Source organism: Octopus bimaculoides, chromosome 8 (genome assembly GCF_001194135.2).
Source record: "Octopus bimaculoides isolate UCB-OBI-ISO-001 chromosome 8, ASM119413v2, whole genome shotgun sequence".
Classification (NCBI taxonomy): domain Eukaryota; kingdom Metazoa; phylum Mollusca; class Cephalopoda; order Octopoda; family Octopodidae; genus Octopus; species Octopus bimaculoides.
The window spans coordinates 41342498-41357026 of NC_068988.1; the positions used below are offsets into that span (position 1 = coordinate 41342498).

Sequence of the window (14529 nt, forward strand, 5' to 3'; positions counted from 1 at the left end):
TGACACCACAGCTCTGCTCTTCGGCCACGACTTCTTGTACAGACATCTTGTGTTCAGGACTCTTATAGTCTCTGTTACAGACTCTTATTCAATGCTCTGTATTTCTTAGCCACACATACACACATATTGTTGTATACACACTATTGTACACGAAGGCCTGTCTTATTGTGTTACTTGTATTCTCACACACACACATTGTTGTATACATATTCTTTACACGATGGTCCGTCTTACACATTGTATTGTTTATATTACCGCATGCACGCACACACAGTTCACTATGTTAATAAACCTACTCTCTATATATATCTAACGGTTGTCTCTGTCACTCTCTTTCCTTTACTAGTACTTGCTCGCATCTCACATTGCGAACCTTCTTATGTTATATAACATGTTTTTGTGGCGACCGTGCGACGCGTTAAAAGGAGCTTTCTCCCATTCGTCGCCATCTCCTTTGTTCGCACGGTCGTTCTTTTAGAACCCTTTCCTCTGGTTGATGCCACAAAACATTGACTAAGAATCAACAGTTTGATTCCTATATCAACAATTAGTTTAAAATGTAGAAATGTATTCTTCATTTAATCCTAGAATAATCTTACAAAAATAAATAAACATTCAATTACAATTTAATTGTTTATTTTGTAAATATAAATGATTAAATTTCTTTTTTCATACAGGTATGATTATTTTTCTGTAGGTCCAGAAGGAAAACATTTATCTTCTGTTTATTTCCATTCATGAATTTGACGTTCTGATACATAATTACCACGTGGTTCTTTAACATTCGGCGGCAGTAAGGCAAGATACACTGGAGTATCAGCACCTTTATTAAAGAGAAATGAAAAGAGAGAGGGAGAGAAAAAATATTTATGACAAAGTTGATATGTTTTAGGGAAAACATAATATATGAAATAGAGTTTATAATATCTGTTCAATGGGAATGATTCAATCTACCATCATTCCAAGTTTCTTGCTTTCTGCATCTTGTCACCTAAACAAGTGTACAAGGTGAGAAATATGGACTAGCAACAGACTAAACCATCAACTTTGAATGAACACCATTACTCAGAGTTATTTAAATCTAATTGCTTACTCCCATCAACTGAATCTATGTTTTGCTGCTATTTTCTATATTTAAGTACTATTGAATTATTACTGATTCCCCATCCCTTAAAGACTTTTATTATTTCTTCACTCCTAAAGATACCAGAAAAAATGTCTAACAATGATATTTGTTCCAGTTCTTTGCATTCTAAGTCTAAATACTACAAAGACCAGTTTTGCTTTTCATCCTTCTAGAGACTGCTTGATTTATCTCCTCTTCCTTTGAGTTGCGTTGTGATTCTAGTTCCATAGATGTCTTATATTAAATCCCTAATCCATGCTGATTGGTGCATTCAACTAAAAATTAAGCTTTTGTGTAAACCAGATTAGTAGGTTATCTGGTGGTTGGCTGATTTTTTAAAGTCAATGTTGCAAATGATTAAGGTAATTTGCCTCACATTACCTCAGGTAGGATCCTTGACTCCTCTTTATTCTTAGTACCATACCCACAGCCTCCAGGCACATGGCCAAAGTGACACACAGCAAAAGGGTCTCCAGAATCATGTAGTTCTAAAGCAAACTTGTTAACTACACAGCAATGCCCTGTATTTTACACAAACACACTGATCCTCAAAACAAACAAAATTATCAAATAGATGGAAACGCTTACCTTCATCTATAGTTTTATGGCCTTTGTGGCTTGTCATATCAGTGTCAACATAGCCAGGACAACACTGAAAAAGAGAAGACATATTATTACCATTGTTGTGGCAGAAGACAAAAGTGGTAGAATGCAGGGAAATAAATATTGTGGAAGTCAGTTCTATTCCTTTATTATGTCCACTGTTCAAATGCTACCCATATCAACTTTGTTTATTATCCTTCTGGGGTCAATAAAATAAGATATTTGCCTAGTACTGGATTGATAATATCAGCTACACCTCTCTTTTCGAAAACATACTACCTTATGTCTAATTTAGAAATTATTAATATTAGTGTTTATCATGGTAGAAGCAGATTCTGTAAAACACTGATTGAAATGCTTTCTAGCTTTTAGTTAAAGTAACTTTACTAAACTGGCCTCAGTCCTCAGAGATATCTGATCTCATACCCTAACCACTCAAAAACACCTGACTTGTCTCTCCTTCAATGCTTAGGCCCTGCACAAGCCACTATATCAAATTCTTTTTCAGAATATCTTTCCTGGAGATGCTAACTTGTAACAGTGTAAGTAAAGTATTAATGGCATCAGTTTCATTGGTTTGGAGGGTATGCAAAAAGCCTTAAGAATTGCCTCTTCAACGAAAACCAGCAAGCAACAAATAGATAAATAAAAATACTTTAAATAAATTATAAAAAATGAAATTGATAATTACCGCATTAACAACAATATCTTCCTTTCCTTCGCTGTCAATATCTTTCTGTTGGATTATAGACATAGCAGTTACTCCCATCTTGGAAACACCATATGCTGATGAAGGCCAACCTTTTGCAGCATGATCACCATTTTTCACATCACTGATGTAAAAATTTAAAATAAATGAAGTTATGTTGACAGATTAAACATTTAATAATTAAATGTAGTATTTTGATTATGTAATTTACATAGCGTAATTTATAATAATTTTTTTGTAAATGTAACATAATTAAGATGGTGTAATTAAATATCATATAATCAATCCCAGTATATCTATCACAGAGTACATGTTGAAAATGTACTCAGTGGCATATTTAACCCTTTCGATACCAACCCAGCTGAAACTGGCTCTGGATCTGTAGCACAAATGTCTTGTTTTCATAAGTTTTGCATTAAAATCTTCCACTAAACCTTAGTCACAATTTATGTTCCTAACACTAGCTTTAGGATAACTAAGTTATTTTGTTGTATTTGTCATACTTAAAATTAACTAAAAGAAACACAGAGCATCTCAAAATAAATACAGTAATGAAAGGGTTAAACTATGGACTCATACCAAATGATACACATGGAGTTCTAAATACTGGTTATCTGTTGTGCAATTTAAGTAATAATTTGCACTATATATTTATGTATGTGTGTGTGTGTATATATACATATATATATTAACACACACACATACACACATCAACAGTTTTGGAAACAATATCAAATGTACAATGAGGATAAACTATAGCTATATATCTCACAGATTTGTTGACAGAAACACATATAGAGTCCCACTCTTTCCGTGTCAGCAGTTTTAGTCAAACAATATAGCCTGAACACAACAATAATGTAAATTGAATGTTGTCTTATAATATTTATGATGGAACTGCATAACATCTCCAAGATGAAATTAATACATACGTGACAAACTGAGCCATCAAATTTTCTAGTTGAGGAACAGTCAAGTCTGCAGCAGTAAATTTCTCTCTCAGTTCTTTTGAGCATTTCTCAAGTGACATTGTGGAAACCATACTGGAAACATTAACCACTCTAAAACATAAACAAATAAGTTTGACTTTTTTATAAAAGGTAGAGATAGAACAAGGTTAAGGTATTATTGGTTTGCTGACATTGTGTTTTATAGGTCTCTGATTACTAATCTATTTACTTAGATTTTAACACAAAACAATCTTCACTTTAAGACTAAACTACTTCATTTTATTATTTTACTGGTTTCAGTTATTCACCTATGACCATACTGGACCAAAGTTCTCAACAATATAGCTGATTAACATCAGCCCCAAAACTTATTGTATAATGCTTATTTTATCTTGATTAATATCACCTGTAAAACTTATAGCTTGATACTTAGAAGATATATGTATATAACAGAGTGGAGCTTGTACTCAGAATCTAAAGGAATGCAACTAAATACCACAAGATTTTAGATTTTCCAGAAATGAAGACAAGATGTTTGTGGGAACTCCTGCATGGTGAAGCCCTAATTTTCATAGTTAAAGCAGTCAAAGAATTAGGAGAAAGGTCTAAAGTCAAAGATAAGTTTAGGGCACCAGAAAATGAAATAGATCACAACTACTGACAGTGAAGTTGGAAGTAGATAAAAATATACTTAGTATACTGAAAGGGAATCAATAGGAACTTTACACTGTCTACATAGTTCAGGCTATAGGTACAGTGGGATTAAAGGCAGACTAACAGAAAAGGAAGACTTCATATATAATAGATGTATAGGAGTTGTTATAAGTAATTATTTCAATTGCTCAGAAAGGAAGGTAGAAGTAGTTGAGAGCTCTAGCTATCTTTGAGACCTATTCAGCCACAGAGGTAAGTGTTGTGAAAGTTTAGCAGTAAGAGTAAGAGTAGAGTGGGAAAAGTTCAGCTGTTGGCAACAAAAAGCTTCTCTCCCTGAATGGAGGGTATATTGTATGTTAAGACTTATGTATATGATAGCTAAACATTGGCATTAACCCCCTAATATATATATGAAGTTTGTAAAGAAGTGAGGCCAGCATATTCTACGAGATGAGTAATATCAGCGTATTATGAATGACTGTTTGTAGAGAAAAAACTTGGCATTAGAATATCAGCCATAATGTACAGAAAAGATGGTTCCAGTATGGGCATGCCATATATAAGAAGAACACTAACTGGATGTAAAAATGTCAAATATGCCAGTGGAGGGAGTTTTCAGAAGACTAAAGAACAGGTGAGTAAAAGTAAGAAAGTGGACAGCTCAAAAGGAAACAACAAAGGAATGTAACAAATGGATAAAGCACTATGTTGTTATGGACCTGTCCAATCACTGACAATTTGGAAAACTAAAGGGGTAATGATGTTGAAGAGTTGCTCAACGTTTTATTAACATCATTCACTTTTCATTAAATGAACCACACATCCTATATGTAGAAATATTTATGAGGTGTCTACATGTAAATGAAACAGATGTGACATTGACAGTGGGATGGGGACCTTGTGTATTTCAGAAAAATTAAATATTGCAGTAGTTCAATTTCTGGTTATATATGTTCGTATTAATGTAGGTTGTTAACCCAAAATAACCTTTGCTGCAAGATTAGGTACTATTTTTATATAATTACTTTTGCTAATGAGATTTTATTTAAAGAGTAACAAAATAGATTCTTGATCATGTGCTAGTTCTTTATTATATGATTTCATTAACTCGGTTTCCAGCCTGAGATAATTATCACAGCAAGTTTAAATTTTTGTTTTAGTATTATGTGTAAAAGGTTACATCACATGCTGTGAGGTGCCCAAAAATAATAACCTTCTACACATAGATGAAACAGAAAGATTCAAAGGGAGAGCACTATAAAGACTAGCATAAAGACACCCCCCACCACACACCTTCTGCATATATACATGTGTATACATACCTAGCATGAGGACGCAACAGCGGAAAGATTTGTTGACAAACATTCAAAGTTCCAGTGAAGTTACATCTCACTGTCACTTCTGTTTGTTCAGTGAAAGGAGCTGTTGATGCTTGCTAGAATATAAAAAATACAAAATTAATTTGCTGTTAATTCATTAATACTACTATTATTACATGGAAAAATGCGAGCAAGAGAAATAATATTCTTAAGAATATAAACATGGAAAAGTACAGGACAAGTTATTACACTTGGAAAAGTTAAGGTCAAGTTATTATATCTGGTAAAGTACAGAACAACTGTCAGTAATGTGAGGGTTGGCAACGAGTATAGTGAAAAATTCCGGGTAGAAGTAAGGGTTCATCAAGGATCAGTCCTCAGCTGCCACTTGTTCATTATAGTCCTCTAGGTAATAACAGAAGAATTCAAGATAGGTTGCTTCCGGGAGCTCCTCTATGCTAATGACCTTGTTCTAATAGCTGAGTCACTACCAGAACTAAAGAAGTTTCAGGTATGGAAGCAAGGTCAAGAATTGAAGGGCCTTAAAGCTAACCTAGCAAAAACCAAAATCTTTAGTAAGTAGGAAGGCGGACAAATCGCAAATCCCTTTTTGTGTGTGGAAGATGCACAAGTGCAATAAACACCGAAAATGTACAAAAAACAGATTTCATTACATGCCAGGGGGAAAGACTAGAAGCAGTTGATAGCTTCCACTACCTAGGTGACCAAGTCTGTAGTGGGGGTGGATGCACTGAGAGCATAGCTGCTAGAATAAGAATAGGCTGAGCAAAGTTCAGAGAGCTCCTTCCTCTGCTGGTAACAAAGGGCCTCTCACTCAGAGTGATAAGTAGACTGTATGATGCCAGTGTGCAAACAGTCATGCTACATGGCAGTGAAACATAGGCTGTGACTGCTGAGGACATGCATAGGCTTGAAAGAAATGAAGCTAGTATGCTCCACTGGATGTGTAATGTCAGTGTGCATACACAACAAGTCTACAAAAACTTTGATCACAGGTCAACTTAAAAGAGGCTTGACCTAGAGCTAAACAACAGCAGCAACTAGTACAGAAAGGTGGATACTACCTTGTAAGCTATACCAGCATTGTTGACAAGGATATCAAGGCCTCCATAGGTTTCTTTCAAATAGTTTGCAAAAGCAGAAATACTTTTAGTGTCTGTGATGTCAAGTTGATGGAATTTGGCCTGACATCCTTCCTTGCTGAGTTCTGCAATAGCTGTTTCCCCACGTCCAGCATCACGAGCTTGAGAAAATGAGAGAAAGACAGTTGTAAGTTTTAGAGAATTGACAAAATCTACATAATGCACAGTCTAGAGGTAAAGATTAATTTATTCTACAGTTAATTCACATATAATATCCATTCATGTATAATTCTCACTACTAATTATAGACAATGAAACCTCAGTGAAAATATAACTTGTATATAATACAGATTGGTTCTTCTTTAGAAATAGAAAAATAAAAAGAATTTAGTCAGATTTATTATTATTGTTGTACAAAATCTGAAGACAAAGCAAAAAGTAATTTTGAAAGTGATATTTAAACTTGATTGGTTTAGGCAATAAAAGGTGTCCAGTAGTGCCTTAAATCACAACCAGTAACTTTTTTGTAATTTTTATCCACCTGAAGATCTAAATCAAGGTTGATGCGTCCCAGTTGATGTGTGTTCTTGTTAGCTTTTGATTCTCCTTCAGTACAGTACTTGCCACTCTGACACAAGCCTGGTAACATCTTACATTGTGGTTTTAGCTATTGTTTCTGTTCTTCATATTTAGCTAGTTTTTTATTGTCTAGTACAAGGGTACTCAAACTTTTCTTTCACCATACCCTGTCATCATGTCAAGAGATGTTAGTGTAACCCAATGGGAAGAACATAGTGAAAAATGGTTGGAGACCACTGAACAGGCAACAGAAATGTATTATTTATTACCAATTCAATTTAAACAGTTCAGATCTTGCTGCAGTCAACTTTGTTTTTCAACCTTCTAAGGTCAGTAAAATAAAATGCTTGTCAAGTACTGGATTTAAAATAATTAATTGCCTCCATCTCTCCAAACACAAATTCCCAGCCTTGCACTTTTATTACTTTTAAAGGATATAAATTTCATTAAACTTAGCATTACATTTTTAATAAGATGGATTAACTAGACTCTTTCTTACAAGTAACTCAATTGTAAGCAATTTTAGAGAGGCACACCAGCATATTATTCTCAAATCCTCGACTGACAGTTTTGCACAAAATTCCTTTTTTGGTTATACACCTTGCTGAAAACCCTTATTGACAATGATAAGTGAATGGGAATAACTAAAGACTCTCCTCACATTTTCTAGATATACAAGTTGCATTAAGTCAGTAATGGTTCCACTGTTTTTACAAACTTCACTCACCAACCACAATTTTTGTGGTATACTCTTAGGAGTGCACATACCCCAGCTTGAGAACAAATACAGCAATAATAATAACAATAAACTTACCTGTAGCTATCACATCTCCTTTGAACTTTTTACACAGAGCTCTAACAATGGCATAGCCAATCCCTTTGTTACTTCCTGTTACCTGATGAGGAGACAAATTAAAAAAATCATTATATATCTTTGAGATGAGTTCTTGCAAATAAAATTACAATTACATCATGTAATACTAAAGTATCTGAGCCATCAATAATGACAGAGTTATTGTTGAGAAACATTTCTTAAGTGAACATGAGGAGGCACTAACACACCTTGGCTTTCTGAATTTTCTGTGTTCCTAACTCTAACCCACATTAGGTCATTTCACAGTGTAGGTTACACATGCTAGAGTAGCATCAAAATTCCTTATGATAGTTGCGATGCCGGGTGAATCATCTGAACATATAAACATTAAAACACTAAGACACATTGAAGATACTTGTTTCAGTCATTTGACTGTGGCCATGCTGGAGCACCACCTTTAGTCGAGCAAATCGACCCCAGGACTTATTCTTTATAAGCCTAGTACTTATTCTATCGGTCTCTTTTACCGAACCGCTAAGTTACAGGGAGGTAAACACACCACCATCGGTTGTCAAGCTTTGGTGGGAGGACAAACACAGACACACAAACATATACACATACATATGTATATATACATATATACAATGGGCTTCTTTCAGTTTCTGTCTACCAAATCCAATCACAAGGCTTTGGTCAACCCAAGGCTATAGTAGAAGACACTTGCCCAAGTTGCCACGCAGTGGGAATGAACCTGGAACCATGTGGTCGGTAAGCAAGCTACTTACCACACAACCACTCCTGCGCCTGAATGGACTTTTGAATGCAAAAAAAATAAACAAGACAACTCCAGCAAGTAAGTGGAGACCTTGTTTGAAAATTTAGAGTGTAAGATTTCTTTTGGTCTTAGTTGAAAAAAATCAAATCAAACTTAAGTGACATTGTTCTAAAGTAAGGCAGCAACTTATCTCAAAAGAACTTTTCAGATTACAATAATGATGGAGAAATCTCATAAATGTTGTGATGCATGACAAATTATGAAAATTTATGATCAAAACACAAGTTAAGCATTAAGAAAGCAGAATAAATTTTCAAATATAGACAACAAATGGAACTAAAAAGAACTATTGCAGTAAGAAAGTAGAAATGCTATTGGATAATTTAGAAAAGTTCAGACTGTTTCATTAAGCATTATGAGATCCTTGTAGGTTTTTAGTTGAACAAGTCAACCCCAGAACTTATTTCTTTCAGCCTAGTACTTATTCTATCAGTCTCTTTTGTCAAAATGGTAAATTATGGGGATGTGAATAAACCAACACTGGTTGTCAAACAGTAGTGGGGGACAAGGGCACACACACATATATAGGTATGTTGGTGCAAACAGGAAAAAACAGAACTCCAGATATGAGTATATCTATATATTTATATCAATGATTATGTGTTGTTAGCGATTTTGATGGAATTTATATTGCTTTCATTATTCAAAAATTACATTTGCTCTTCTTTTAACGTAACTATATTTCACAAAAGTAATTTAGCAATATATATATGTGTGTGTGTGTGTGTGTGTGTGTATAAAAATTTATGTAAGTATATTAAGTATATGATTTAACTTATAAAACAAAGTTCAACAAATTCAATCATATTTTTCATAACTGGAGGAGATTAGATGTTAGTATGGAATGAAATTATTTTTATTTATGTAGCTATACGATTGTTCCATACAGAAAGACAATAAATTCATTTTAAGAATCTGGGTTGTTAAAAAGTATTCGTCAGTGGCAAAAATTAAGGAAAGGGGGGGGAAAAAGCTAAGAAGACATTAGAATTACATAGGTATGCCGTTTGTAAGGTGTAATTGTTCTTAGAGACTGAAGGCTCTTATGATATCCTCTATATATATAAATATTTACTATCTTATAAAATTTTATAATTTATATTATATATCATTTTAGCAACTAGGTTTTATAACTATTTTTATTTATTTATCAAAAATGTTTACAATATTTAAAACAATTTTTAAGTATTAATATTCTTATATATTATTATAATGTATATAGTTTTTTTTGTAATGTAACAATGTATGTTTGTATGTATGTAAACCCACATGGCTATTATACATTCAGGCCTGTATATATAAACATTATTTACGAACATTTGTATACATTAATCATAGTATTCCATGTATAAATGTATCTCTGTAATTGTCGTGTATGGGGTATATATATATATATATATATATACATATACACACACACACACACATTATTGTATGTATAGGTGTCTGTGTTTTTTCGTTTATATACATATATCCTTGTACTGATATGTACATGCATTAACTCTGAAGGATAAAGCTATGTATGACAACTTTTTGTATGAGCACATCCATCTCCATATGATGTAAATGTTCTTAATTTAAATTTTTTCTTTATTGCATCTGTATATATAAAAGGCAGGATGTGTGTGTGTGTGTGTGTACGTGAATGTAGTTTATGCACGTCCACAAATTAGCACGCATGTCACTCCAATTTTAGGAGGACATTCGTCATGACCCTATCTGCATTTTCGTTAACTTTTTCTCTCAGAGGCACCCGCATATTGCTGTAAAAATCGATTCTCAACCATAACTTTTACCAATTTTGAAGTTTGCTAACATGGCGAAGTCAAAGTGTGAGTATGCGCGTGAAGGAGAGAGACAAATTGTGTTGATGTATGTGTGAGAGTTAGAGATTGTTTGCCAGCGTCTAACAAAAACAAGGTAAAGAAAAAGTGGGAGAGGGAGACAGAAAGTGTCTAACGAAAGAAAAGGAAGATAGAGTGTCAGCGTTCATCAAAAATGAAAATGTAAAATGCTTTTTTTTCTTCTTAAACATGAGATATAGGTTCAAATATAAGATGTTTTTGAAAGACACTATATTTTATAATGAGATTATATATACTTTCTCACACAACAATTAAAATACATTAAATAGACATGACTCTAAGAACAATTACACATTACAAACACGATATCCATGTAATTCTGTCTTTTTAGCTTTTTTTTCCCCCCTTTCCTTAATTTTTGTTACTGACAAATACTTTTTGACAACCCAGATTCTTAGAATGAATTTGTCTTCCTGTATGAAACGATTGTATAACTACATGAATAAAAATAATTTCAATCCATCTAATCTCCTCCAAGTTAAATCATATACTTAATATACGTCATAAGTTTTCATATCTACGCTAATTTACACCAGTAAATTAAAGTATGAAGAAACAACATTAGAAATCTTTTGGAAACTACTCCAATTAAAGGACGAATTCACATTCAACCCTTTAAAATAATATATCTACGGATATATGTATAAACTTATAAATATATATATATATATATATATATATATATATATATATATATATATATATACACATATATATGACAGGTTTCTTTCAGTTTCCATTTACCAAATCCACTCACAAGGATTTGGTTGACCCAAGGCTATGGTAGAAGACACTTGCCCAAGGTGCATGGAGTGGGACTGAACCCATAACCATGTGGTTGGAAAGCAAGCTTCTTACCACACAGCCACCTCCTGTGCCTACGTCAACTTTTGTTTAATATAATGTGCATACTTGACTTATACATTAAGGGTAGTGTTACTAAATAAAATGAGCAGGCTAGTGTTTATTAAAAAGAGACTTCCATTCACGTGACATTGTTCTGAATACATTCAGGACAGAAGCCAACACATCAATTGTTGCTATTTATACATGTCATTGTATTTAACAGGTTCTGTATTTGAAAACAGAATTCCCAATTCAGGTCACTGCTAACTCTGTATTTAGATTCTTTTTAAGTTTGTACACATTCATTGGTTTTGTAGTTGAGTCTCAACTCAGTCCTAATCAGGCAAACTTAACGGCTAAAAGAAACTTGTTTACCTGTAAAACACCCACAACATACACAATCTTTGTTTTGTCTTGTACTGTCTATAATGTTTTTAATGTAAACCCTTTGTAACCAATAAAAAAAGAATCATTATTGTTATTATTATTATCATTATTATTATTAGAAATTGTGTTGCATTGTCTACTAATATCTAGCATTCTTCAAATTGGTAGGGTTTGGTTTGAGGATTAAATCAAGAAGGGATTTTCAAAGACCTGTTTGCTTGAATGAGTGTTTATTCAGTTTATCATCATCATTTTTGATCAACATCATTTTCACTTTCCTTCCTCTCTCATTCTGTACCCCTATTCAACTATGAAAGAGAGATATATCTCTGAATGAGGACTTGAATTGCTATAACTCATCCCAGTTTGGTAAGCGGATGTACAACGAAACTGACAATGATAATAGTGACAGAGAAGTATCAAGCTAAAAGGTTTTTCAAAACATGCATATCTTACAGATAGAAATCAAAAGTGAGTGAAAGACCAAAGATGTTCAACAGCACTTTTATATTTGCATCTGGAGAATGAGGCACTAACCATGATACTTACAGGCTCCACAAGACAAGTGAGCTTGAAGCTCTTAATGTTATATTTAAATAGTTGCAGGTCCACACTTGTAAGGAAGACTGGACTGGTTAGTGCAAGGCTGAAGGTGTGGATACACCAAAAGTGATGAGAGGTGGAAAGACAAATGGATCAGGGGTAACTGAGTGGTGGAGTTACAAGCCCACCCAGCTCTGAAGAAAAGGGACCATTACAGTAGTGACAAGAAAAAAAAAAAACCCCAAAATACTATGAGACAGTACACCAGCGGGTCAAAAGTTGGAATATGTCTGTTAATGAGTGAATGCCAATTAGCCAAGTGGTCTTTTCTGAATGCAGTGGAAGATGTTTGTGTGCTTAGCAGCACCATCGCAAATGTGGGGGCAGCACTCCATTGTGATCCCCACTTGAGCCTTGTAGGTGCATGGCTTAGTGGTTGAAGAGTTGGAATCATGATCGTAAGATTGTGGTTTTGATTCCTGGACGGAGGAATGCATTGTGTTATTGAGAAAAACATTTCATTTCAAATTGCTCCAGTCTACTCAAACAGCAAAACTGAGTAATCCTGTGAGAGACTGGCATCCCAACCACGGGGAAATATACACACCATGGAAACCAGCACTATGTGAGTCTGTATGATTCAGGAAGGAACTTGTAGAATGGCAGTAGTTGCTGGGGGCTGAAATATTTTCAGACCCTAATTGGATGTTATTTCATATTTCAGTAGTTACAGAAGCAGAAGTAAATTTTTAAGAAATATACATTTTTGTAGCTGCATATAAACAGAAATTTAAATTTTGTCATATCTGTTTTTGTTTCACAATCATTTTGATGCATCTATTAAATAAGAAACAATTGTTAAAATCATAAGAACCCCACAACTTTAATTTCTTAAAGCAAAATATCTTTTAATCATTTCACGATATTATTACCTTCATCTGGTGATGGTGTAATATTGCAGAGAACAATAGAATAATGGGTCAAATGCCTACTATATTTAGTTATACTCCCATAACAGTTGAATTTGACACCACGTTTGACATGGAAATCACGAGCTAATCATGCATGCAAACCCCATTTCAGTCCAATCAACACTATTTGTTCACATGATAGTCTAGTGGCATGACTAAGATGTTCTGTGAACAGAGACTTCAAATACAGCTCATTTTAGCACAAAAAGAGCAGAGGGAATTCAGTCTTTGGTGGAGTTTGCTTTCAACTCATTGCTCTTCTCAAAGCTACATATTTAACATGGCACAGTAGATAGACAAACATAGTAACAAGAATATTTATTGATATGCAAAAATCAGTTTAAATGTGAATTTCTGATGAAGATCTTCTTCACCTGTAATATACGTCATTTTATATAAAATTTACTCTTCTTGTATTGCATGAACAGCTGTATTAATGTAGCAATAAATGATGTCTATAAACTTACAAGCCTTTATTCATGACCTTGCTACACCCCTTTACATTGTGAGTTCAAATCCTTGCCTTTCATTGTTGTGGAGCCACTAAAATTAGTACTAATTAAATATTGCTATCCATACATTCAACTGTTTCTCCTCCCCAAAATGTGTGGTCTAAATTAGAAATCCTTTTTGTTAAATCCCACTGGAACCGAATTTGCCTTTTATCTTCCAGGATCAATAAAACAAACAGCAGTTAAATAGTGGTTTAATTAAATCAACAGACCGTTCCTCAAAAACTGCAGTCTTAATAAAACATAGGTAAGGCTGTGTTGTGGTTTTGCAGTGTCAGTGCCAGTTTGCAGTACCTTGGACAAGTGTTTTGTGCTATGGTACCAGGTTGACCAATGCTTTGGGAGTGAATTTGGTAGACTTAATTTGTGTAGAAACAAGTCACGTGTATATGTGTGTGCGTGCACTTGTCTTAATGTTTGTCCTCCCCAGCCGCACTGCTAAAAAAAAAAAAAGAAAAACTGGTGCTGGTTTGTTTATGTCCTCGTAATTTAGGCGTGAAACAAAAGACCGACAGAATATGTAACAGACTTAAAATGAAAGGTTAATGTTTACAAGTAAAACGCCACACAAAAATCAACCTTTTATTTATTTTAAAGAACTTTTTCAGCAGATTCTATTTTCATAGAATTTTTATCAATACCTTTCCATAAATGTTTGCCTTGTGTACTCCACCCCCACCCCATACACACACATACCTGCATGTAGATACGCA

At 33.9% G+C, this 14529-nt stretch overlaps 1 protein-coding gene across 2 annotated transcripts in view; it reads right to left on the bottom strand.

Annotated features, from left to right (window-relative positions):
• Positions 1-619: 619 nt before the first annotated feature.
• The window catches only part of LOC106869220 (carbonyl reductase [NADPH] 1), a 47646-nt gene continuing 33736 nt past the window's right edge, over positions 620-14529 (bottom strand). For both annotated transcript variants that reach the window (XM_052970061.1, XM_014914867.2), the window contains exons 2-8: positions 7858-7939; positions 6447-6625; positions 5365-5477; positions 3371-3499; positions 2421-2562; positions 1715-1778; positions 620-823 (exon numbers count right to left, since the gene is read on the bottom strand). In XM_052970061.1, coding sequence (XP_052826021.1) covers positions 726-823; positions 1715-1778; positions 2421-2562; positions 3371-3499; positions 5365-5477; positions 6447-6625; positions 7858-7939 — 807 coding nt within the window. In that variant the 3' untranslated portion in view covers positions 620-725. The remainder of the gene's footprint in view (positions 824-1714; positions 1779-2420; positions 2563-3370; positions 3500-5364; positions 5478-6446; positions 6626-7857; positions 7940-14529) is intronic.